This window comes from Gymnoscopelus braueri (genome assembly GCF_963280865.1).
Source record: "Gymnoscopelus braueri genome assembly, chromosome: 14".
NCBI lineage: Eukaryota > Metazoa > Chordata > Actinopteri > Myctophiformes > Myctophidae > Gymnoscopelus > Gymnoscopelus braueri.
Genome location: NC_137619.1, coordinates 40,634,477 through 40,658,041, shown reverse-complemented (window position 1 = coordinate 40,658,041; position 23,565 = coordinate 40,634,477). Strand labels below are relative to the sequence as shown.

The 23,565-nt window shown below is 42.9% G+C and overlaps 1 protein-coding gene across 3 annotated transcripts in view; it reads right to left on the bottom strand.

Moving 5' to 3' along the window:
- Positions 1-749: 749 nt before the first annotated feature.
- Positions 750-23,565, bottom strand: part of macrod2 (mono-ADP ribosylhydrolase 2) — a 763,167-nt gene continuing 740,351 nt past the window's right edge. For 2 of the 3 annotated variants that reach the window (XM_080448593.1, XM_080448595.1), the window contains exons 14-16: positions 5,530-5,571; positions 4,601-4,672; positions 750-2,470 (exon numbers count right to left, since the gene is read on the bottom strand). In XM_080448593.1, coding sequence (XP_080304719.1) covers positions 2,448-2,470; positions 4,601-4,672; positions 5,530-5,571 — 137 coding nt within the window. In that variant the 3' untranslated portion in view covers positions 750-2,447. Of the gene's footprint in view, positions 2,471-4,600; positions 4,674-5,527; positions 5,572-23,565 lie in introns of all 3 variants that reach the window. The other variant, XM_080448594.1, reaches the window with a different exon arrangement.

Below are 23,565 nucleotides of genomic sequence, written 5' to 3'. Positions count from 1 at the left end.
ATTGGAGTGCTAGACCCAAATGTCCACTTTTTTTATTGGCACACACCATAAACGAACGCTTTGGCTATGATGAAGGCTCATAGCCGAAGCGCGTAAGCGTTCGTTTATTGGTGTGTGCCAATAAAAAAAGTGGAAATGTGAGTACATTGTCCTCCATTGATTTGAAATGTTTGATGTGCTACCTTTTTGGGATTTTTTTTAGTTCCTAAAGTTGGTCAGTCCAAGTAAATCACCTTTCATCTCCTTTCATATGAAATGGACCTTTATTTTGAGTCATAGTAGTCTCTAAGAGTTATAAAGAGACTTCTTCCATTCCATTATTTATATCCTACCCACCAAGAGCCTAAGCAACCTCATAAGTGATATGTTTCACAAAGTGAAACATATTAGAGGCACTCCAGACAAGATTTTCCTTAAAGACCACAGTCAGCTTTGTTCTGGACAGCCGGGTGAGGCTTTGATAATAAACTGTGTGGCCTCCCTCTGGTTTGTAACCATTAGAGAGTTTTTCAGACGGCGGTAAGGCCTGTGGGGTTAGAGGAAGCCCCTGTCTGACAGATATCCCTTCTCATCTGATATAGAACAGAGCTCTAAAGGGCATGAGGTCCGTGTGCTGGAGATCACAGGGCTGTCTAATTGACACAGATGTCAGACTATCTGACCACACTGCTGTTACACCAGCTAGAATCCACATCTCTAAAGGCTTATCACTCTGGAGTAAATAAGACAGGGGGGCTCAGACGTTACTTCCACCTTAAACTTTATTAGTCAGTTTCATTGTTGTTTTAGCAAAGCAAACATCAAAGTATGAAGGCATCATTTCATAGAACTGTAATTCATCTGATGTTTAGTATGGCACCACTGAAGAGAATTCATGAATCATAAGAGTACTTGAAAGTAAAGAAATCCAAATGCTTTTTGCTAGTAAACCAACCCAGAAAAATCAAGGCATCAGCCATTACATAACGTTACAAATCATCTGCAAGCAATAACACAACCAAGACTTTGCACTTAGACCACCTCCATATGTCTGTGGTTGATGTTTGATATGAAATAAGGCAGATATTATTTTCATACAGTTATAGACAATCTGGTTAAGAGAAAAGAGGGCTAGAGGGAGTAAGCCCGATTTATACTTTGTTGTGTGCCGGTGCTGCATGCCAAAAATATCCGATCTATAAGCTCACAACACGTTGCAATGCTACACATTGTGAAATGTAGATTGTCTATTGTTGGCTCGCAACACCAGCGCGCAACAACATATAAATCAGGCTGTGACTTTTACGTTATTCTGTTTGTGTTGTTGAAGTTCAAAACAACTCTCGCATGCACTGATAACAGCAAAGAAACACAACAAAAATAGTAAAAGAAATACATAATACATTTTGTCTTAACACTCGGATCCTCTGCAGTGGGTGTTGATGTTCAGTTTAATGTTAAGGAGTTAAGCTGCAGATACACCTGACGTGATCAGTGATGATGTGATCAGTGATGTTCAGTGAGACCAGCATCCTGAGAGACGCTGTTATATCGAAGCACTAGTGTCTCGCACATGGACTTCGGTCTGAATTGACACTTTGTCGTATGGCCGCGTCACAGGTCAGAAAGGAGTGATTTTCAACTGAAGATCGGTTGAAAATCACTCATTTTTGGAGAGTGACACAGCCGTACAACAACATATAAATTAGGCTCTAAGCAACAGGACTAGAATCACAGCGGCGTATAAGAGAACATGGCAGGTGTCAGTGTTGCACTTAATAGAAGCTTACAGATGCTGTTTGTTGTCAGGTATTCCACTGTTGAATGTCATCACAGCAACAGTGACGACATCTAGTGGGTGTGAATTAAAACAACCCCCCCCCCAAAAAAAAAATCAACAACAACTAAATAAACACACACAAAAAAAAACTAAGCAACAGGTTGATGTTAAGCATCAGCCAGCCTGTAGTGTCAATTGTCTGGGTGCTGGGGCTGTTATCTTGTATTAGAAAGGTCCCTCTGATAGCTTCATCATGCTCTCGCACTGGGTATATGCCAAATAAATACACCGAATCTGGTTGAACTCATCTCACCCAGTTGACAATATGTTGGATGACTCTAACACACAGTGAGGTATGGCTCTTCTTTTTTTCAGCTTGATATGTTCAAGTCCTATAGTAAGTTTATTTTTGTCCTCTTTTTTTTATTATTTTTTTACTTACATATATATACATATATACGTACATATTTAAGGAATGATGGGTCTCATGATAAATTTCATAACAAAGATTCAAAGTATAAGGAGTCAATGAAATGGGGGGTGTGATGTCATGTTGGTTTGCCTGGGCCAGTCTCAGAGTCCATACTACCACAGTGTACTGTAGCTTCCTCTGAGGCTGGGGGACACGGTGGGCCTTCACACAGTTTGCTGGCTGTCAGTTGAGGTTGATTGTCCGTCCCTCAGCCGGTCATTCTATCTTCTCCACAGTTTCTGGATGGAAAACAAACAGGGGCTTTATTCGTTTTCTTATTTCAGCACCAGATGTACAGTAGCAGGTTCTTTGGAACCTATAATCTCTCAAGACTCAGAGAAGATTCAGAGCTCCGCGAATTCAAAGGGGAAAAACATTTATTTTCCCCTTATTTGCAGGTTGTTTTCCCCGATTGTTTGTAACCTGAGCAAGGCCTGAGTTATACTTAATTGCGTGTGGGTGTTGCACACCGAAAGTAAGCGATCTGCAAGCTCACAATGTGCTCGCAGGACGCCGCATTGTGAGCTTGTAGATATGCTATTTTCGGTAAGCAACACCCACGTGCAAAAAAAGTATACTGTAAATACCCCTTATTGAGACCTGGAACGTATCTGTGTCACTTTAGATTTCTTTGGCTATTCAAAAATAGCAGATATACAAGCTCATAGCGCGGCACCGAGTGCCGCGCTACGAGCTTGCAGATCTGCTATTTTTGAAAAATCTTGAAAAAAAATGTTTTAGATATTTTTTCAAAAAACTGTTAGGATTTAGAATTTTTTAAAGAATCGCCTCAGGTTTTAATGGGTTAACTCTCTTACTGCCAAGAACGACTTATGATGAGACATCGTCATAATATTTTCAAAGGCATATAACATTTTATTGAACGGGGAGGTTGCGATGATTAGTTTTTTTGCGTAAGCACAGTGAAACCCTCTGTGATTAGGAACCACCAGGGGATTGATAATACTGGAGATAAATATTCTGTGACTACTTGAAAAAGGTAAGAAAATCGAAAAATCGCTGGCAGTGGGCAAACGCAGCCAGAAATAAGTCTGGCAGTGAGAGAGTTAAGAGTACCGTGACCGTAGATTTTTGTGTTCACCTCATAAAACCCTGGATCTTGGCTGCAGTGTGTACATCACCGAACGTAACTGTTTATTGCTGCTCGTATCACTCTAATATCACCCTGTCTCTTTCACTCAGAAATATCGCTCTGGAAAAAAAAAAACCCAAAGCTGCGCTGGTGGTAAAATAAGACACGAGTCGAGCGCCAAAACATAACAGTGGGTGTCTGTTGTGTCGGCTGTGTTACATCTGTGACACTGATTTTAACAATATTATATGTGTTACCCGGTTCTCTTATGCCTCATCTCCGCCGATCCAAATAGTTGTTTGACATCATGCCTTGCCTTCGCTGGCGCCGTCTCCGGTTGTTATTTAAGCACTTCTTTTCCTACACCAACCCATTTGCCTCTGCCAAGTTGTTTTATATGCTGCCACTAGCAGACAAAGAATAAGAAAGAACAAGACAGGCTAGCAGCCTGTCCTATTCTCTCGAAACCGACAATCTGTTCACAACAGTTGCTTAATGATTTTTCTTTTGCAACCTGGAAGCTGCACATAGCTCAATCCCACCCTCACACACGATCCAGAGTGAGACAGAAATGTTGCAGAGCCTCCGCTGTGAAGATGCACACATTCAAATGATATGCATTCGTATAAAGCCTCTATGGAGAGACCCCGAAGATAACAACACGGTTGTTATCTTTAGATATCTCCTTATCAAATATGATTTATCAGCATGATTGTTGCCCCTGCAGTCTTGCGTAGGCCTCCATGTTAAAATAATATGCATTGCACGCTTGATTTATTAAACGCCTGATCGTTGAGTTTGCGGGTAATTCATCACACTCAATCTCCAAAGACACGCTGACAAGTTTAGACCAAAATATCAGGGTCATTGTTGCGCACCGGAGATGGGGGAAGAGAGGATTTACAAATGCATTTGGCCCTGGAGGAGCACGCACAGTACAAACCGCCTGCCTGCCTGCCCCTATAGAGAGAGACAGGGATGGAGGGGTGGGGGGGAGAGAGAGAGAGAGAGCGAGAGAGAGAGAGAGAGAGAGAGAGAGAGAGAGAGAGAGAGAGAGAGAGAGAGAGAGAGAGAGAGAGAGAGAGAGAAGTGGATGGGATTTAGAAAGTAGAAAAGAGGGAGGGTGGAATGTGAACACTAGTGGATCTCGGTATAGCGCTCCGCCGCGCTGGGGGTTCTCTTGCTGGAGTGAATTTTAACTCGGCAGCTGTGGCCACTAATAAGAATGCACAGGGATGTGTGTGTGCTTGGGAGTGTGCGCACGTTGGGCTGGTACCTTTGGACTGAACGCTGTCGGTTGGAATTGAATCGGATTCTTGCGAGCCCTCAACCTGGTCATTCACTTCCACTAGAGAGGAGAGGAGAGGAAAGGAAAGGAAGAGGAGGATAAGAGAATAGTGGAGAGGAGAGAAGTCAGTGGAGGTTAGCAAAGGAGAGGCAATAACAGTGAGGCCTGCAGAGTGAAGAGTAACGCTCTGAGCAGGAGGTGGGATAAGTTCACACAGAGGGTTATTACTCCCTCATCACTTAAAGATGAATATCTGCTTTCCTAAATCAACCCTCTATCCCTTTCAAAGCTTGCACAGTAAATATTGAGTGTTAATTTAGCACGGAAACTCTCAGAGTTTGAAATTAAAGCTGCAATCCATAAGATTTATGTCCAACCTGGGACTTAAAAACTTGGGGTGTCCCGCATGAGGGCAGAGTTAAGAGGTAAAGCCTGTTTGGTCAGGGGAGATGTTACTCTTTGAGCTTCATGCGAAACCTCTTGTCGACCAGTAGTGGTCCTATACTGGACCACAGGATAATACATTTCTCAATGGAGGAGCAGGGAGACCACCTACAATACCACAACTGTGTTAGTTACGTATATTGTATTTACATACTCATCATACAGAATGGTTATAGCAACATTTATTTAAGAAACAAAAAAAAGACTGCAGCTTTTAACGCAGAAATCCTATCACTGAAATCCCAATTGACTGAACAAAAAAAAAGCAAAGGAATGTTCTGGGGTTCACTTTGAGGATGTTGGCAGGTGTATGTTTTTCAACAGAAATATATCCACCGGCGTGCAGAAGAAAAAGGGCAGAAGGCAGCGGAAAACGAATCCTCTGCGAATCTGTGTGTAGATCTTTAGTTCTCTGGCCTTCAGTGCTGCCTCAGGATAACTAGATGGCAGAGTACTTAATAGAGGAAACTCACCACCACCATTGCTGGTGCTGCTCTCATTCACGTCAGAGTTATCTGTAACATAAAAGAAGACATGGATTCAGACGTCATTACATTTTTAACAAGGGGATTCCACATTGCATCAGCTTAGATAGGCATGATCCGGCGATCCATACTGCAACGTAGAAATACTCTGTAACAAGTAAAAGTCCGGAATTCAAAATGTACTCGAGTAAAAGTACAAAAGTATTGGTATCAAAATGTACTTAAAGTACCAAAAGTAGAAAGTTTTCAAGTTTTCAACTATAAAAGTCTTTTGAAAATAGCAGATCTACAAGCTCACAATGCGTCGCATCGCGATATTTGGATCCGAGATGTAATGGAGTATAAGTAAAAGTGTTGGAAATTGGAAATACTCAAGTAAAGTACAAATACCTCACAATTGTACTTAAGTACAGTACTTAAGTGAATGTAGTTCGTTACTTTACACCACTGCTTCTCAGGTGCAGGACGCAGCAGCAAAACAGGGAATATTTTGATGTTAGTACATCTTCATCAGGAGTCCTTGACTCCGATGAAGACATACTGTACTAACATTTATGCACCAGAAATGAAGGCCTTAACTGTCCATGCACTCCAGTGAATTTCCCCCTGTTTTCTCATTAAACCTTCATTTCCCTTTTTCAGAGGCAGCTGGTGAGGGAATTGATAAAGGAGTTTAAGCGGTATTGGAAGTTTTATTGATTAGGCCTTTGTGCTTTTGCCTTGCTATTTAAAGTGGAAACGTTAGGGTGTTTTACGAAAATGCACTGAATTTGTAACGGTCCTTACAGTGTTATAAAAGTTTTTAGCTTTAAAAAAATCACTAATATTTCTCTCTGCTCTTTTCTCTGTTGTGTTTTTCAGCTGCAATGATAAATGACCCGTTCTGGCTGCTGCTTTCTTACTCTCATAATTAAACATAAACAAACTGCTTCACAATGGTGCTGGTTAACTAAGATATTAGCTAAGAAATTAGCTAATGTAACTAAGTACATGTAAATGTACTTAGTTACTTTCCACCACTGGCATTGGGTACCATTGTTATAGTCTTTGGCATGACTCAGCCGGGAATCCCGACCTCCCAAGTCTCAGGGCGGACAGTCTAACCACGAGGCCACTGGACTGAGAATATCGAGGAGAGACTCAATATTATTGTCAGTCTGGTGAATTTTCATCAATGAGGTATCAACACAAGAATATCCAAAACGCCACAAAAAAAACAATAACAACTGCAGCCAATGGAAGAGATGCCGAGCGTCTACCAGAACTTCAAATTCCCTGCAGTGCATTTACATTCGCACCAAAGCCGCGGCTGGTACTTAGCGCATCAAAGTTTCTCACGCCTGGAAATTCATTGCCTTCCTAACGAGTCCTACTTCGAAAAGCAACAAAACAAATGTGAGAAGGGAGAGCGATGCATGCAAAATTAATTACAGACTGCCGTCGGTCTGAGGCAACATGAGACTACCCCCCCTCCCCCCCATTCTCCTCCCTCCCTTTCCCCCCTTTCTATCCTCTCTTTTACCTCGGCAGACACAGAACCCCTTCCTGCTTCCTCCTCACTCCCACAACACACCCAACACACTGCCCCCCCCCACACACACACACACACAACAATAATCACCCAAACAAAGCACAGCCATAAAAACAACCAGTCTCCCCATGGGCATGCAGCCTGGCAATGATGTAAACAAATACAGCTCCTTAGGAATGTTGGAAGAAAGTGTATAATTCAAAATGCTTTCTCTGTTCTGTATCTATAGCAGCGAGTCCGTTCTCAAAGACTGAGCTGTTTCACCAGATGTCGCTGGGAAATACAGGCCGCTGCATTTTCTTTTTTTTGTTTTTTTTTTACATTGTTTTTGGATGCATGCGCCCGTTCGTTCTGTGGGAGGCGCACTTGACAGGAACAGATCCTGGGTCGGCCAACGCTTACGATCCTATCGCAATCTCAAGCTGAAGGGTGGGTGCTCTGGAGAGGACATGAATTACGAATGCATTTCCAACATCAAACTTATTTTTTCATCTGCTGCATGCAGCCCTCTGGAATGGAATCCGCTCTGTGGCAACAGCAGGGCCGCAGGAAACAATGCCGCGTGGGGGAAAGACGACGCAATGATTCCATTTCTCCTCCTGTCTCGTCTTGCTCCAAGACACAGAGCCAGCCACGGGAGAGAAAATCGCTGTTCAATGCCCTCTGTGTTATTCGATGCGATCAAAAGAAGCATATTTGTTACCCAATTCCTATCTTTTTGCTCTGCGAGATGTCGTGTGATAACTCGACAAGAATAATAGGTTTACAGCACGTCTCAAGCCAGGATATGTATCAAGCATGCATTGCACACTGACATGATGTGTCATGCATTAACAGGTTTCCACGTGTTTACCGGCGCTACGGACATTAAAGACGCGTGCAGTGTGTCTAATGTTGTGCCTCGTGTCGGAACAGAGGCAAATACAGCCTTTCAAATGAGCTACGCAATAGAATCCTGAGTGTTAATTTCACCCCGAGAGTGCACAAATGGAACCAAATGGACCCCTAGGATCCATTTGGTTCCAGGGACTCATTTGGTTCCAGGGGTTAATTTAACTCTCAGGATTTTAGTGTGTGACGTGGCAATGTGTTGCAGCGGGAGCTCATTGTAGCACTGGCCTCATTCCAGACGCTCCTTTCTGTCTCTCGCACTCTCCCAGGTAAATCACATCAAAGCCTGGGGGCTACGGCGGCACCTTCTCCTCCTAATATCCAGCACTGATCAAAACAAACCAAAAGAAAAGCACAGAATTCCAATTGATCGAAGCCCCCAGCCCCAGCCTGCGCCCCTCTGCCTGCCTGGGAGCAGCTAATATGACCCCTGTGTGCTGCTGACAGTACAAGGGCTCCATCATTTAAGGTAGGGGGACGTGTGAGTGTGGCGGCGTAATAACACATAAACAAGATGGAGGGAGAGAGAGAGAAACAGGCCCCTGTCAAGGTCCCGTGGAAGGGGAGGCATATGGTCCACAGAGAGCTGATAAGGAGTGGAGAAGAAAAACAAGTTGGACCAATGTGACTCCCCCGGCAGCAATATCTAGACGGCTTTTACTCCAGTGGTTCTCAAACTGGACCGCCAGGAACTCATTGAGTCTTTGAGGGGGCTCCTGGGGCATCCCTTAAAAATAATAATCAATCGTACAATTTGTACATTTTTATGTTCCAGTTAGCACAAGATAGGAATGACACACGCACAAGCACACGCACACGCACGCACACACACACACACGACAATTTGAGTGTATTCGAGTTGTTTAATGCCAACCAGATGGCGGCTGGTATTAAATCTATGGTGCCCTCTGCCCTGTGCCCACCATCTCTGCCTAAGTGCCCTTGAGCAAGGCACTGAACCCATATGAACAACTGCTCCAGGGGCTCTTTGACTTCTCTGAAGAAACACAGTATGTGTGGGGGTTTGCGTGTATGTGTGGGGGTTCGCGTGTTGGAGGGATATATGCAAAGACTAATTTCAATTGCCTTGTGTACACTGGCAATAAAGTATACTTCATATTCTTCATTTAGACACCCTGAGAAGCATTCCTTTCTACTAAGGTTCTCATGGCAAAAATGATGTGCACTAATTGTTAGTGCACACATTTATTTGTGACTAACAAATGCATTCATTGCCATTTCTGTGAGTCACAGCAAGATCCTAAGCTTGGGGGTACTTAAGCACATCATAAGACGGCCAAAGCACCCCCAAGGTACAGTACATGTACAGTATGTTGTGTATTATATACGTTATGTAGAGTTAATTTGTATCATTCGTCTGATGCGCTGGTGATGTAGATCTAGCAACCAACAGCGGTGGTGAGGTTTCTGTCACTGACTGACTGTAATATACAGTGTATGTGCAGTGTTGAGCTACAGTCTGATTATTTTGTATTGCTGAGTGTGTACCACATATCTTATGTGGTAAAAACAACATTAAAAATATACTCTGGAGTTGTTTTACCAAAGCTATATTTTCCAAATATAGGCATAAACAACGTAACATCATAAACACTTAGTATTGCCTACACAGTCATAGCTGTAGCGCTATGGGTATTTGTTGAACCGGTGTGATACGTGTGATTGTGGTCAGGGGCAGACAAGATGAAAGTATTTTTTTCAGTGGATTCAGGGAAATTAACAACCCTTGAGTTTAAAACATACATTTTATAGGATAGTCTGTTATTATAAACCGTATAGCCTATTCGGAACAACATAATAGACTGCAGACAGTAGGCCTTCTGTACCTACCTGACATCACGCTGTCAGCAGCTTGCATCAGACGAATTATAGAAATTAACTCTACATAACGTATGTAATACACAACATACTGTACATGTACTGTACCTTTCTTGGGGGTGCTTTAGGGGTGCTATGGCCTTCTTATGATGAGCTAAAGCACCCCCAAGCTACCCTCTAGCGCCACCTATGTCCGGTTACCTAAAACAGCATAAAAAAGAGCGACATGCCGCTGACATGCCGGTATTACCGGAATGTCACCGGCATAGGCGACATGTCGGCAACTTAGGGGGCATACCAGCGGCATAGGCACAAGCATGGCATTGGAAAAATCGTGAAAATCTTTGAAATATATTGTTTTAAAGCGAACATTTTTAACTCAAATCTTTGCTTCTGGGGGTCCCTGGAACAACATATTTTGAGATGGGGGTCGGCGGCCAAATACATATCATTTTGGGGGCCCTTGACATGAAGACGTTTGATAACCACTGGTATAGAAACATGGGGATTTTTTTTCAGAATACTTTTGGGATTTAGAAGACATTTGTAGAATCGGCTTCAGGTCTTAATGGGTTAATGTCTCAGACAGGCGCCTGGGGCATGTCACATGTCGCCTTAGGTTTCTGTTACGGGGAAGCTACATCAAGAGTTACAGTAGCTACCCTGGGCTGCCATGTGAATATGGTCAATAGTGGTAGAGAATACAAACCTCACAAATACACAACATAGATTATGTGTGGGTGGTGGTGACAGACTGGCCGTTAAATGAAATGATGAGGCTAATAAACTGTTTTTATAGACGGGAGAAGTAATGTCAAGGTAAGTTATATGTGGCAATATTTTGTATGATTCCATATCTATATCTAATTGATTTCCTAGGAGACCTATAGAGCAGAACTAACCAGCCATGTATTTATTTTCTACCTCCAAATCATTGTTGTGTTGGCTAAGTTCCCTGTTGTTGCAACAAATTAATTCCACTGACATATTGAAAATCATACCTTCAGTCTTTCTAAATACCCACCAAGTATACTATACATGTAAAAAAAAAATTAAATTTATTTATAAAGATCGTTATTTCAATTTGGCCAAAGCCAGGACAAGTAGACCATCACACCACCGGACATGCACACAAACAGCCAGTATGTCAATGTGTGTGTGGGGCGATGCTATCCAGTATCCAGATTTGACCCCTACAGTGTAGCTTCACCGCTGAACACCAAGTGCAGCTTAATTCACAAATTATAACTTAATTCACAAATTATAACTTACTATTGATAGCCTAGGAAATTCCAAAAAGCTCCCACCAACATTATTATGCTGTGGGAGCTGTGGCTCGTAATGGTATTACAGTGACGGTTTTACGCGAGAGACGTGTTCCTCTTCACAGGGAGCAGAAGTCAGCGGGGGAAGTTTTAATATTTATTATTGGCAAAACTTTCCCGAATGAAAAGTTTCTCAACCGCAGTTGGAAGCCAGTGATGAGCTCCTTGATGTAGGCAGTAGTCTACTACAGTCGCCTCAGTCTGTCAGAAGTTCAGTGAAAACAACTTGGAGAAAAATCCAACTCATTGGGAGGGGGGGGGCATGTGCTCATATTGTGTGTGCGCACGCTCGCATATGCACACATGCATGCACATCAGAGGGAACGAGACTGGAAGGAAGAGAATTGGGCATAAGTCATCCTCATATGCAGACAACCAGAAAATTACCTCCCACACCTTCCATTCATTTATTAGACAAGCCATAGTTAGGCTTTCCTTGGTCAGCAGTGTTAATATACTGAAACCACAATATTCAGCCATGCCAGAAATACCGGGTTTTCGAACGGGAAGCAAAAAAGGCAGGGTCCGATTTTGATGTGACGTATGTTAAGTGAAATGCATCTGATCAACTCTACCGTCCGACCGCTACGGTTCATCATCTTTGTTTCCCTGACTGAAGACGGCATTTGTTGTCATCAGTGCCAGCGTCGCCGCTAGGCACCTTTTTAATGTCGCTGTCAGTCCAGTTTATAGTCAGCCCATAAGGGAGCCAGGCTCACTGGGTCGCCCACACAGCAGCATGGGAACTGTCTGCTTAATGTCTCAGACAGGCGCCTGGGGCGGAACAGTGGGAGCCTTTGGTCCCAGAGCTACCTCACAGCACCGGGACATCTCACTGCCTTTTATACTATCTCTCTTTTGGAGGAGAGGTGGAATAGGACGAGAAAAAAAATCAATGGAGGTATGGAAGTGTGTCCCACATGGGTGCCCCGCACTGTTTCAGTACCTCGGGGGAATTTCCTGTCTGATCTCTGAACCATGAGCTGAGCTGGCCCGGCTGTTCTGAGCTCTCCAGGGCTCTGCGGTGTCTGCGAACGCGGGTCCTTGATCCCAGGTGTCCAGCTGCTCTCAACCCAAACAATGGGCAGAGCTTATCACAACCTCTCTCTGTCCAAGGCTACTTGATTTAATTAAAGTCTAGACACCCTGCATGCGATCAACTAAACACTAGCCGTGCAGACACATCACTGCTAAAGGCCTGCCCAAATTCTGTCCGAAAGAAATGCATCACAATATTTTACACGTGTCGAATGATGCCGATGGCAATGTCTTTCTCTCAGGTTCCATAAACAGTTTACATCGGCCCGAGTTGATCGACTATCTCATAAAAGTCGTTGGCCCTTGCTATTTTCCCGAGGTGCTCGCTCAATAGGACTTCATCTTGAGAGAAAGAGATAAGAAAACAATGTCGGTGTCCTTTCCAGCAGACGAGGGCAGAATTCATTTCAGAATGAGGGCTGGGTGTTCTATGGAGGACTTAAGCCGGACCCTTATGTGGGCCATGTATATTAAACAAGTAACAAAGGGCCCCTCATTGAACCTTGCATGGACTAATAGCCTCGGGGCCAATATTCCGACGGCAGAGATAATTACAGACATCTCTTCTCAAGCAAAACAAGAGCGGGCGGCCCTCAACAAGTGCCCGACCAAAAGAACTAATGAGCTGGTAAATGCGGACAGAAGCCTATTTTCATATGTAAATGTTAAAGGTCGTAGTGCACGGCAGGAGAAATAGCTTAACTTGAATGAAGTGACACTTAAAAAGGAGAGGGGAAAAAGGATTTTGGAGTAGGCAGCTCTCGATAGCAGTCAGTTTTTCATTGCTGCGTGATGGTAACGCTGTCTCACAATCTAAGCCAATTAACCCATTAAGACCTGAGGCCGATTCAAAAAAATGTTTAACATAGAAAATATAAAAAATATAAAAATATATAAAAAAAACTAATATATCTCAAAATATGTTGTTCCAGAGATCCCCAGATGCAAAGATTTGAGTTACAAATGTTCGCCTTAAAAATATATATATTCAAAGATTTGCACATATTTTCACAATTTTTCAAAAATAGCAGATCTACAAGCTCATAGTGCGGCACTCGGTGCCGCGCCATGAGCTTGTATATCTGCTATTTTTGAATAGCCAAATAAATCTTAAAATGACACAGCTGCGTTGCCGGTCTAAATGGATTAAAGAGTGCTGAGCTGTGACCTGGAGACCGGAGAGATGAAAAACAAGCCTGTTTGGTAAAAAGTCTTCATCCAGTGTAAAAACCAAGAGCCTTCATCAATATTCTGCCTTTCTTCCCCAGATGAAAAGAGCGAGGGCTTCTGGACACTAGGCGGTATTGTGGTCTCCTGAGGGTTTGGGTAACCTTGTGGAGGCGGCTGCATTATGCTGGCACAGATGCGAGCCTGAAAAGGCCCCAGCTCATTACACAGGGCCGGGACATGCTTGACAAGACGACAAAACATGAAGTAATCTGAATGAGGGAAAAGAGAACAGACGCCATCTGGTCAGGACCGAGAGGTGGACTCTTGGAGACGTGAATTGGACATGAGTCAGAAACAGTGCCATATAATTCTCATGACTGTGACTTCATTAGACAAAGGCAAACTTGTGACTTGACTTTGACTTATAGAAACATGACTCGTGACTTGACTTTAATTAAGAAATCATCACTGTCATAGTTTTTTTCAGCCAGGCTGAAGGCCAAACCATCTAGAACAGGATTTCTTTCTGTACAGTCTGTCTGTATGTATGTTCAGTATGTCCGTCCCCTTCAAAGTTGACCAAACACAACTCACACTGCTATGTGCATTACATACAGAACCACCTCTGGCCATAGCTTAATGTTGCATGAACAACATGCCTCGTGAAGTGAAAGGCAAAGTGAGGGGGAGGTGGATCATACTTGATGCACCTTGATGTTTTGGTATCTATTAGGTTTGGGCGTGTAACTATATTTAACCAGGAATGTTATGATGAAAGGGGTAATTTATACACAGCTTTGCATATATTTTACAGGTTAAATGAACACACTGGGGATTTTAATAAATGAATTGATTGATTGTGTGTGCAGTGCAGTCCATTTGAGTTGGGCGTTGCACAGTAGGGATGCTGGGCTCTCCATGCATTTTAAGGTGGAGTACGCAGAGGTTCTATCTTGTCACTCATCTGACGATTGTATTCAACTGCCAGAGTTGAATAAAATCATGTGGCTAATAAACTGCTTTTGCAGATAGAAGTCATCTCAAGATAAGGTTCTTATTCATGGCAATATTTTCATGATTCCATATCTAGTCATATTTAGCTAATTGATTAGAAAGGAGACCTACAGTATAGAGCAGAAATAATCGCATCGGACAATTATTATTTTACTAAGAGAAAAAAAAAAGTAAGTAAAAAGTGAGAGTGAAAGTCCTAAGTGTCCAAAAATACAAATACTCAAGTAAAGTACAACAGTTAATAATAAAAAGGGCTTAAGTACAGTACTCAAGTAAATGTACTTCGTTGCTGTCCACCACTGCTCATATATTGCACCAACCACCTCTAATTGTCTGAGGCTGTTGAGAGTCACACGAAGGTAAGAAAAATAGAGGGCAAAGCGAGACAAGAGAGAGAGAGAGAAAAAGGGGGCGCAGTTCACAGCGCATGTTCCACAAATACAAAGGTAAAAATGACCACAGGCAACGCTCGTCTCCTATGTCTCCGTCTAATTCGCTCTCGTTCTCTCTCCTGCACCATGCAGCCCGCCACGTTCGCCTCCTCGCTTTGTTATGAAATTATTCAGAGAGAGAAACACGGGTCCATCACAAGACAAAGAGGTGAGAAGGAAGAGCAGGAGCGTGGAGATGAAAGGGGTAAGCGAATACGTGATTAAGTGAAAGAGAGCGGGAGACAACGCAAAAAATAGACATGGAAGGGAAGAAATGCAAAAGAGGCCTCCCCCGGCGTGACCTACATACCTGCTAAACCTGCTGTCAGCAGTGGCCTGCTCCGCTCTCATCACTTAGTGAATTACTTTACATAATCTTTGGATCCTCCCTGTACTGTCTGTGTGCGTATATGGCGGGGGAAACTGCATGTTGATGCTTTTCCCTGACACCTATTGTGGTTATGACATCAATGCAGAGACAGACACTCACAGGCCAAGGCGACCGCTATAAGCCCGACTCTCCGAGAGCTATCGAAAGCCCAGCGCTACATGAAAGTGGGACATGCCACGGCTACCGTCGGCATGAAGGAATTTGTATAAGTAGCACGTTTATTAGAGAAGATAGAGCGGCGCATCTCGCTGCCGCAGCCCGCGTTCGTTCGCTGGCACGTTTGAACTCCAGTACTCTGACTGACTGCCTGATGTTCAGTTATGATGAGACTCCTCAGCAATTGGGAATAAGGTTTTTTTCTTTTTTTTTTCATCCATGAGAGATCATGGGAACGGTCAATATGATTCAAGTGCTCATCGAAGGCGGAAATGAATATAGAGTAGGCCTGTTAGGACAGCTGTCTATCATGGAAAAGGTCAGAGGAAGTGAGGCGTGATCATTAGACATGCTGTATGGACAGCAAGAACTGTGTTAGCGGCGCAGATTGTGACCAGCATACAACCTTAAAAAGATCCCCAACAACCATACCTTGCATGATGTCTCTGTGATATTGTACATTTTACCCATAGCCTACTGTTAAAGGTGTTAATCTAGAGAGAGAGAGGTACAGTAGTCGTATGTCCGACCGAAAATGCATTTCAGGGAGGCCATGAAGGCCATGGCCGCCGTTGCCCCACAGTTTGGCCTTCTGCCCTTCAAAAAATGATCTGCCCTGAGGCCACAGTGGCCTTGATGCCCCATCCACACTGCCCCCCCCAGCTGATCTAACAGTTTTGTCTCTTTCACAGACATGAACCATTCAGGACATGAACCGTTTGTGGTCAGAGAAGGACATATGCAACTGAACTAGGTCCTTGCAAGAGTGTAGATTTCCAAACAGTGTGACAAAAAGGATGATCAAAAATAGTTACATCAAGGTCCGCAGCCAGACAACTCAAACAGTCTACAGTATATGTGACTTCTTCTGAGACACAGTGAGTACTGTACAGTATGTGACAAACTAAAACGCACATGCACTAATCATACACATGCTGTTTGGGCCAACAGTTACAGGACATAAGGTCATCAGACAGAGTACAGAAATAGATTTACTGTTAAATCTATTTCACTGTCAAGATTCTTTATTCTTAACTCCTCCTCAGTTCTCATCCCCATCTTCAAAGCAGTCCAGTGACTCCGAGTAGTATGAACTTCTGAACTCCTTTACAGGAGTTTGTACAAAAATTTATTTATTTCACTGAAAGTTATACTTCATATTTAATACAAATTCATTCTTAACCCTTAAATCAAATGTATTATTTCAGTGGACTTAATATCAGTGTTTTATTTGATGGCCTTGCTGTCCTTGCATTTGGCCTTTGTGCCCTCAAAACATTTACAAGGCCAAAGGCCAAGTGGCCTTGCCCCTAAAAAGATGAAATTCTACTGTAGGCCTGATGTTGGCACATGAATCCTATCCGGGCTGCTTCAAATAACTGTATTGACCTCGTCAACCAGTTGGTGTCCTACCTGACACCAGGGTTGACGTTTCTCAATAAGGAGACCAACAACTGCAGATGTGCTACTTATAATGTAGTGACATACTGTTACGGCCAACCGTATTTCGTATTAGTTATTTCTTTAGATAGTATAGTATTTGTGTGTTGCTGTATTCTTTCATTCCTGTCTCTAAGGTGGAGAATTGGTAGGGCTGCTGATTGCTGCTGAATGTCGGACAGCTGTGGGGAATCGTCCGTGCCACTGATTCGCTGGTTCACTAATGATCATGGTTGCTGATTGGGCGTGGCCACTTCTGCTCCTCTATAAATACTCAGTGGGAAATCATTGCTGCAGAGGACTGTCAGCTTACCAGCAGCAGAGACTCAATCCCTCTGTTCTCTCACCCAACCTTATGTTTGTCTTTCTTTAAGAAAGACCAGAGACTATGACCCTTTGATTCTTTGTCTTATGTTTTGATGGTGTGTTTAGTTAGTTGTTTCATGTTATAGGTTAGGCATCTCCAGTTTATTTATATTTTTGTACCTCTTTTCACAGTTTTGGTTATAATAAATATATATTCAGTTTTAATTCCTTTGTCCTTCTGCATTTTATGTTGCTTCCCCTAACCCTAGACTAGGGGTCGTAACATGATTGGGGGCTCGTCTAAAACAATTAGTTTACAGTTGTGCTAGTTTTGTTTTTTCTTTTGGTTATATTGATTTGGTTTGTAAATTGTTCTGATTTGTTTTGTCTCGGGTTGGCAAGTTATATTGTGGGTGATAAGTTTGCCAAGATTCCCACCCTGTAGTATTACATTTTTAATTGCACTAAAGCACCTTTGTTGCTGTTCACTAATAATGTCTCAACTATCTCTGCACAGCAGGCGGAGAGAAGGACTGGTGTGTCACAACAATTGTCGGAGAAGGGTATTCTGGTGGCTCCGGGCGAGAAACCTTCACCTGCTACCACGGTAAGTGCGTCTGTGGGGTTAGGAGAGGACGTGAAGGCGAGGGCTGTCCTCCCTAACCCACAGCGACCATGGGGAGGGAGGGGACGCTCTCGTGCCCCATGGTTGAGCACAAGTCCGTGGGGAGGGGGGGTTCTCATTTGTGTTGGGGGGGAGTCTAAGCTGGCCCTCACCTCTGAGAGGTGGTGCTCCACTCAAGGAGTTAAGGCTAGAGCTGACAGGGTGTACCTGCCCCCTTGACTTAACACTGCCACTCATAACCCTTGGCTTAAAAGCATATTGCTTAAGTGACACCTTAGAACAATCAGAGGTTAATTTGTTAAGTATTACCTGTTCGGGGTATTTGGCTGCTTTTGCAGTATAAATTGGTGGTGGGGAACGCTGGGCAAACTTATGATGTGTTTCTGGATAAATCTGCCAACCAAAATAGTTCGAATGAGCAAAAGGGAGGTAAATGTGGGCCCATATTGTGATTTGTGTGTTAATTACTTGTGTATTGTTCAGGCCATCTGATTAGCTCCTGTCATGTTTGCTGGGGAGGGCTCACATGACAGGTGAACCTTCGTGTCCTTCAGTTGTCGTGTATCCGACTGTGCTTAAGAAGTAATGTGTCCTTCAGTTGTCGTGTATCCGACTGTGCTTAAGAAGTAATGTGTCCTTCAGTAGTCGTGTATCCGACTGTCCTTAAGTAGTAGCCTAGTGTGTCCTTCAGTAGTCGTGTAGCCGACTGTCCTTCAGTAATAGTGTGTTCTTCAGTAGTCGTGTATCCGACTGTTCCCTTAGTTTCCCTATTCCCACTTGAAACCCCTTTATGCACTCTTCCTCCCCTTTGTGTGTACTTAGTGCCTGTTTGCTCATTCGTGTTGTGTGAAGATGTTGAAGTCAAATGTTTTTTGTCCATATTGAGTATTCTACCCCCACGTACTAATCTGAATGTTTTTTAATAATCGTATTCTGAAACTGGTCGAGCATATCCACACTAAAATATGAGATTCGAACGGTTGAGGGAGGCCAACCTCACCTTTTTAATGTGACATTCTAAAATGTGGCTGTGCTATTCTGTCTGATTTGGCCCCAACCCTTCTAGGGAAAACTTCTGGGGAAGTTTTTTTTAGGAAGGGGGGTGTTACGGCCAACCGTATTTCGTATTAGTTATTTCTTTAGATAGTATAGTATTTGTGTGTTGCTGTATTCTTTCATTCCTGTCTCTAAGGTGGAGAATTGGTAGGGCTGCTGATTGCTGCTGAATGTCGGACAGCTGTGGGGAATCGTCCGTGCCACTGATTCGCTGGTTCACTAATGATCATGGTTGCTGATTGGGCGTGGCCACTTCTGCTCCTCTATAAATACTCAGTGGGAAATCATTGCTGCAGAGGACTGTCAGCTTACCAGCAGCAGAGACTCAATCCCTCTGTTCTCTCACCCAACCTTATGTTTGTCTTTCTTTAAGAAAGACCAGAGACTATGACCCTTTGATTCTTTGTCTTATGTTTTGATGGTGTGTTTAGTTAGTTGTTTCATGTTATAGGTTAGGCATCTCCAGTTTATTTATATTTTTGTACCTCTTTTCACAGTTTTGGTTATAATAAATATATATTCAGTTTTAATTCCTTTGTCCTTCTGCATTTTATGTTGCTTCCCCTAACCCTAGACTAGGGGTCGTAACACATACTCTACCAAGTAGTTCACTCAAATTTTTTTTTTCTTTCTATCAATTACACACCCAATGAAGCCTTGAATACATGGAGATTTTTCCGTTTTTGTCGCATTCCTAAGCCAATAATTTGATGACCGGCGGAATCTCCGGTAGGAGACTGGTAGGAGACTCTCAAAGTATCTTACCAGAAACTCTGCAGGTCATCAAATTATTGGCTTAGGAATGCGAGAAAAAACAACAAAAAAACTTGTGAACACATGAATTCAAGGCTTCATGGTGTGTGTAATTGATAGAAAATGTTGGGGGGGTGAACTACTCCTTTAAAATAAACTTCTGTTCATTAAAATAAGTCTGTGATTGTAGATTTAAACTCGTAACATGCAACTATAGTTTACTGTACAGTATTCTGTCCACTGCATTGCAATGAAACGCATCGCAACGTATACCATTTTTACGATTCCTTCATGCTTTGAATGTCAATCAACTAAAAGGAGTGAACATCAAACACATACTATTAAATGAGAAATTGAAATAATAGTTTCCGTGTGACTACAGTATGTATTTGTCGTTTGTGGTGGTAGTAGTACTTCTACACACCACGTTTCCCCTACTGTACGTGCCTTCAGTAGACTGACAACACGCACAGAGATCAGAGATCAGCCCAAGCATGCGTGGGTTAGGTATAGTATGCGTATTTTTGTGTGTGTGTTCTTGTGCTTGCATGTGTGTACATGTGCCTTTCTTTGTGATTAACCCATTGAATCCGGGAAAGCATCTGTGTCATTTTAGATTTTAGTTATATATAGCACATTGGTCGGCTATTCAAAAATAGCAACTCTACAAGCTCATAGCGTGTCACTTTGTGCCACGCTATGAGCTTGTAGATCTGCCATTTTAGATTATTTTTTTTGTTGAATATATACATTTTTAAAGCAACATTTCTTAACCTAAATCTTTGCTTCTGGGGGTCCCTGGAACAAAATATCTTGAGATGGGGGTCGGCGGCCAAATACATATCATTTTTAGGGGTCCTTGACATGAAATAGTTTGAGAACCACTGATATACTGTAGCAACATAAGTTTTTCAGAAAACTGTTTAGAAGACACTTGTATAATCGGCCTCGGGTCTTAATCGGTTAAAGAGTTAGCAGTATATGCATAATACAGACGATGCATTGCAGTCATCTCCAGCACATGGTCTGTCAGATCTCAGTAGGCCCGACAAATCCCATCTCCGCTCCGAGTCAACTCTTTTCCCATTTTTTTTGGTGAGCCTTAACACGAGCAGAGGAAATGGGATAAGGACGCTGATCAAAAGAGCAGCTTCAAAGCGGGCACAGAAAATGCATCTTCCCTCGTAGCTTATTAGATGAGGCCCTTTTCTCTTTGAAGCCGCTTTCTGGGCCATAGGTGACCAACATAATGGGATGTGCACAATGGTGTATTCTCCAAACCGCAGCCAAATGACCAGAGAATGTCAGTGGTTTGGAATCCTGTGTTCTTTTTCAGGGCTGTGTGAGAATTGAAGGAGGGGCACTTTGCCTTTGCTCGATAAAAGAAACCGGAGGCGATTTTAGACTTTGTCGCATGACCTGTTCCGACAACTATCGCTTGACAAAAAATGTCTGACAAAAAACATGTAATCTTTGTTGAGCGAAAGCAGCCGGGAATACAGATTTCTTTGTAGAGTGACACTTGTCTAAAAGGCTGTGCGTATAAATCTGCCTTAAATTGCCCATGAATCCGAGGACAATCAGTCGACTTCTACTGCATTACGTTCTGGTATATGGGGATCTTGTGGTTTGAAGTGCACAACCCAAGGGGCTTGTTTTGTATCCGTCTTGTTATTCAGGGCTGAAACGGTCGGTGGAACAGAGAACTGTTTGATAACCAGTGACCTACAATCACCAGCAGCAAGACAAGGCAAGAACAAGAGGTGTTTAACAATAAGGAGCTGAGCAAAACTGAAGGCTGTATTTGTATGGATAGAGAGAAGTCTGTGTGTAACCCTAATGGTACTCACCCACAATGCCACAGCGGAGGCTGTGATTGGTGTACTTGCTGTGCCTAGAGACTCCACGCAGTCAGCGTAAAGAGCTGTAAAACTCAGGCATTGCCTAATGTCTACAGCCACTGGCAGCCGGCTCCCTCGAGCGCCACGGTACTGTATACGACACGTTGTTATGCCAAGTGTTAATTGTGTGCTGACAACTCTTAGCCACCAGCAAGAGTCACATAGCTCTCCAAAATTGCATTTACATCACCAGTGTCCCGTTGTTAACCAAAGACCAAGACAAATGCCGCAAAACAACCAATTAAGGAAAGCCCCAAATCCCTCTCTGCTATTGCTGGAGAAAGGACATGAATGCATAATACACTTCAACAGAAAGCAATTTCCGAGAAGAGTGTAGCATTGCATTTTGTGAAGAAGGAAAAAAAACATTTCAACCTTCCTGTGTTGTGTGGCTGAGTTGCTATGATACTTTTTTTGTATGGCTTCATACTGCTGGGGGTAAGTGTGTTGAGTTTCAGAAGAGTCATTCATGTAGACTTGTTATGCTGTTGCACTACAAGCTCTAACACTTGGGAAGTAAAGTACATCATCCCCAAAATAAAACCAAACACACAACATTATAAAACCAGTCCTCTTGACAGGTGTAACAAGGGATTTGATAGTTCATGATAGAGGGAGGAACATGACAAGGATCTCGTTTGAGCGCCATACTCTATTGTCACTTTTAAAAGTGAATGTGCGCGCTTTGCATAGAGAGTTTCTCTTAGTGGCACTGTCACAGTGTTAAATAAAGCGGCATCAATACCACCAAGGAAACAACCCATTTGACGATAGAAAGTTCAAGTTAACTTTGGGGTCAACAGGCAAACAAATCAAAACTGAGTGGATAATGAAGATACACTCTTTGTGGAGTTCATAAATAAACTATAGAAAAATGTGCTCCTCGGAGCACAGGTCTCCGCTAGGCTAGGCAGTAGAAGTCAATCTTAGCCAATCGGGAATATGAAAAATGGCATATCTATTTTTCTTCCTGCATTTTTGACGAGACGAGCTATATTCAACGGCCTGTAACATGCGGAAGCACAGTGAAACCCCCAACCGTCAGGGGATCGATCATACTGGATTTAAATATTCTGTGACTAGTTAAAAAGGTAAGGAAAACGCTGGCAGTGGGCGATTCATTTATGTATTTAATCTGGCAGTGAAAGAGTTAACGATTTGAGGCATTTTGTTCTAAACGGACCACTGCTGCAAACTTTAGATGCCAATCTTAGCCAATCAGGATGGAATATGAAAAATCGGACAGATCCGTCTTGATCACATGACTATAGAGATAATGTGTACCGATTTCCGTTATGTTTGGACAAAATCTGTAGGAGTAATATTAGATTTTATTTTGTTAGCAAAAATCTGCCTCCTGGTGGCACTATAATAGGCCAATGTGAAATTTTTGGGGCAGATATTCAATCAGTCTGTACGAACGGACGGGCAAAACATAGTCTCAGGCTGGCGGATAAAATAAAAAAACGACATAAATAAATAAATAAAGATTATATACACAGTATGAAAATAGGCTTAACCACTCAAGCCCCATTTTTCTTTGAAAGTTTTTGCCTACAATGACATGCGAATAAAAAAGAAAGAAAAACAAAGTTCAAAAATGGTTAAAGGAAAGAGAGAAACGTTTGGAATGGTGAGCTCCAACAGTGTCTGTCCTCTCATAATAGTAACTTTTTAGCCGCATGGTCTCTCTATGCTGCACTGAAATTGAAATGGCTGTGATAGCCCGCTGCGTCCGTCTATCTATCTGTCCGTCCCTCCCAACCCTCTCTTCCTCTTCATCTACTCCGCAGGGGGCATCGTAGCCTGGCTTTCGTATCCCATTACAGACTGTCCCCTAGGCTGTCTGTGGCCTGCTCCCAGTCACATTCAGGTAAGAGGCCTCTACTCTCGTAGCATCCACTGCGGAATCCTCCCACACAGACACACAGCGTCTCTCTCATCCCACAATCAGCCACCAACAGCGGCCGGCTTTCGAGTGTTGGAAGCCAGGAGGAACGACTTCTAATGATTGATTGAAAGTCCAGGCACCCCGGTCAGCCGAGAAACCATTGTAGAGATATTTCAATTTTTTCCCACATTCAGGTTCATACTGAGAGCAAAATTAGAATGCCATATAGTTGTTTTGGCCCAATGTGAAAAATAAATAAATGCTAA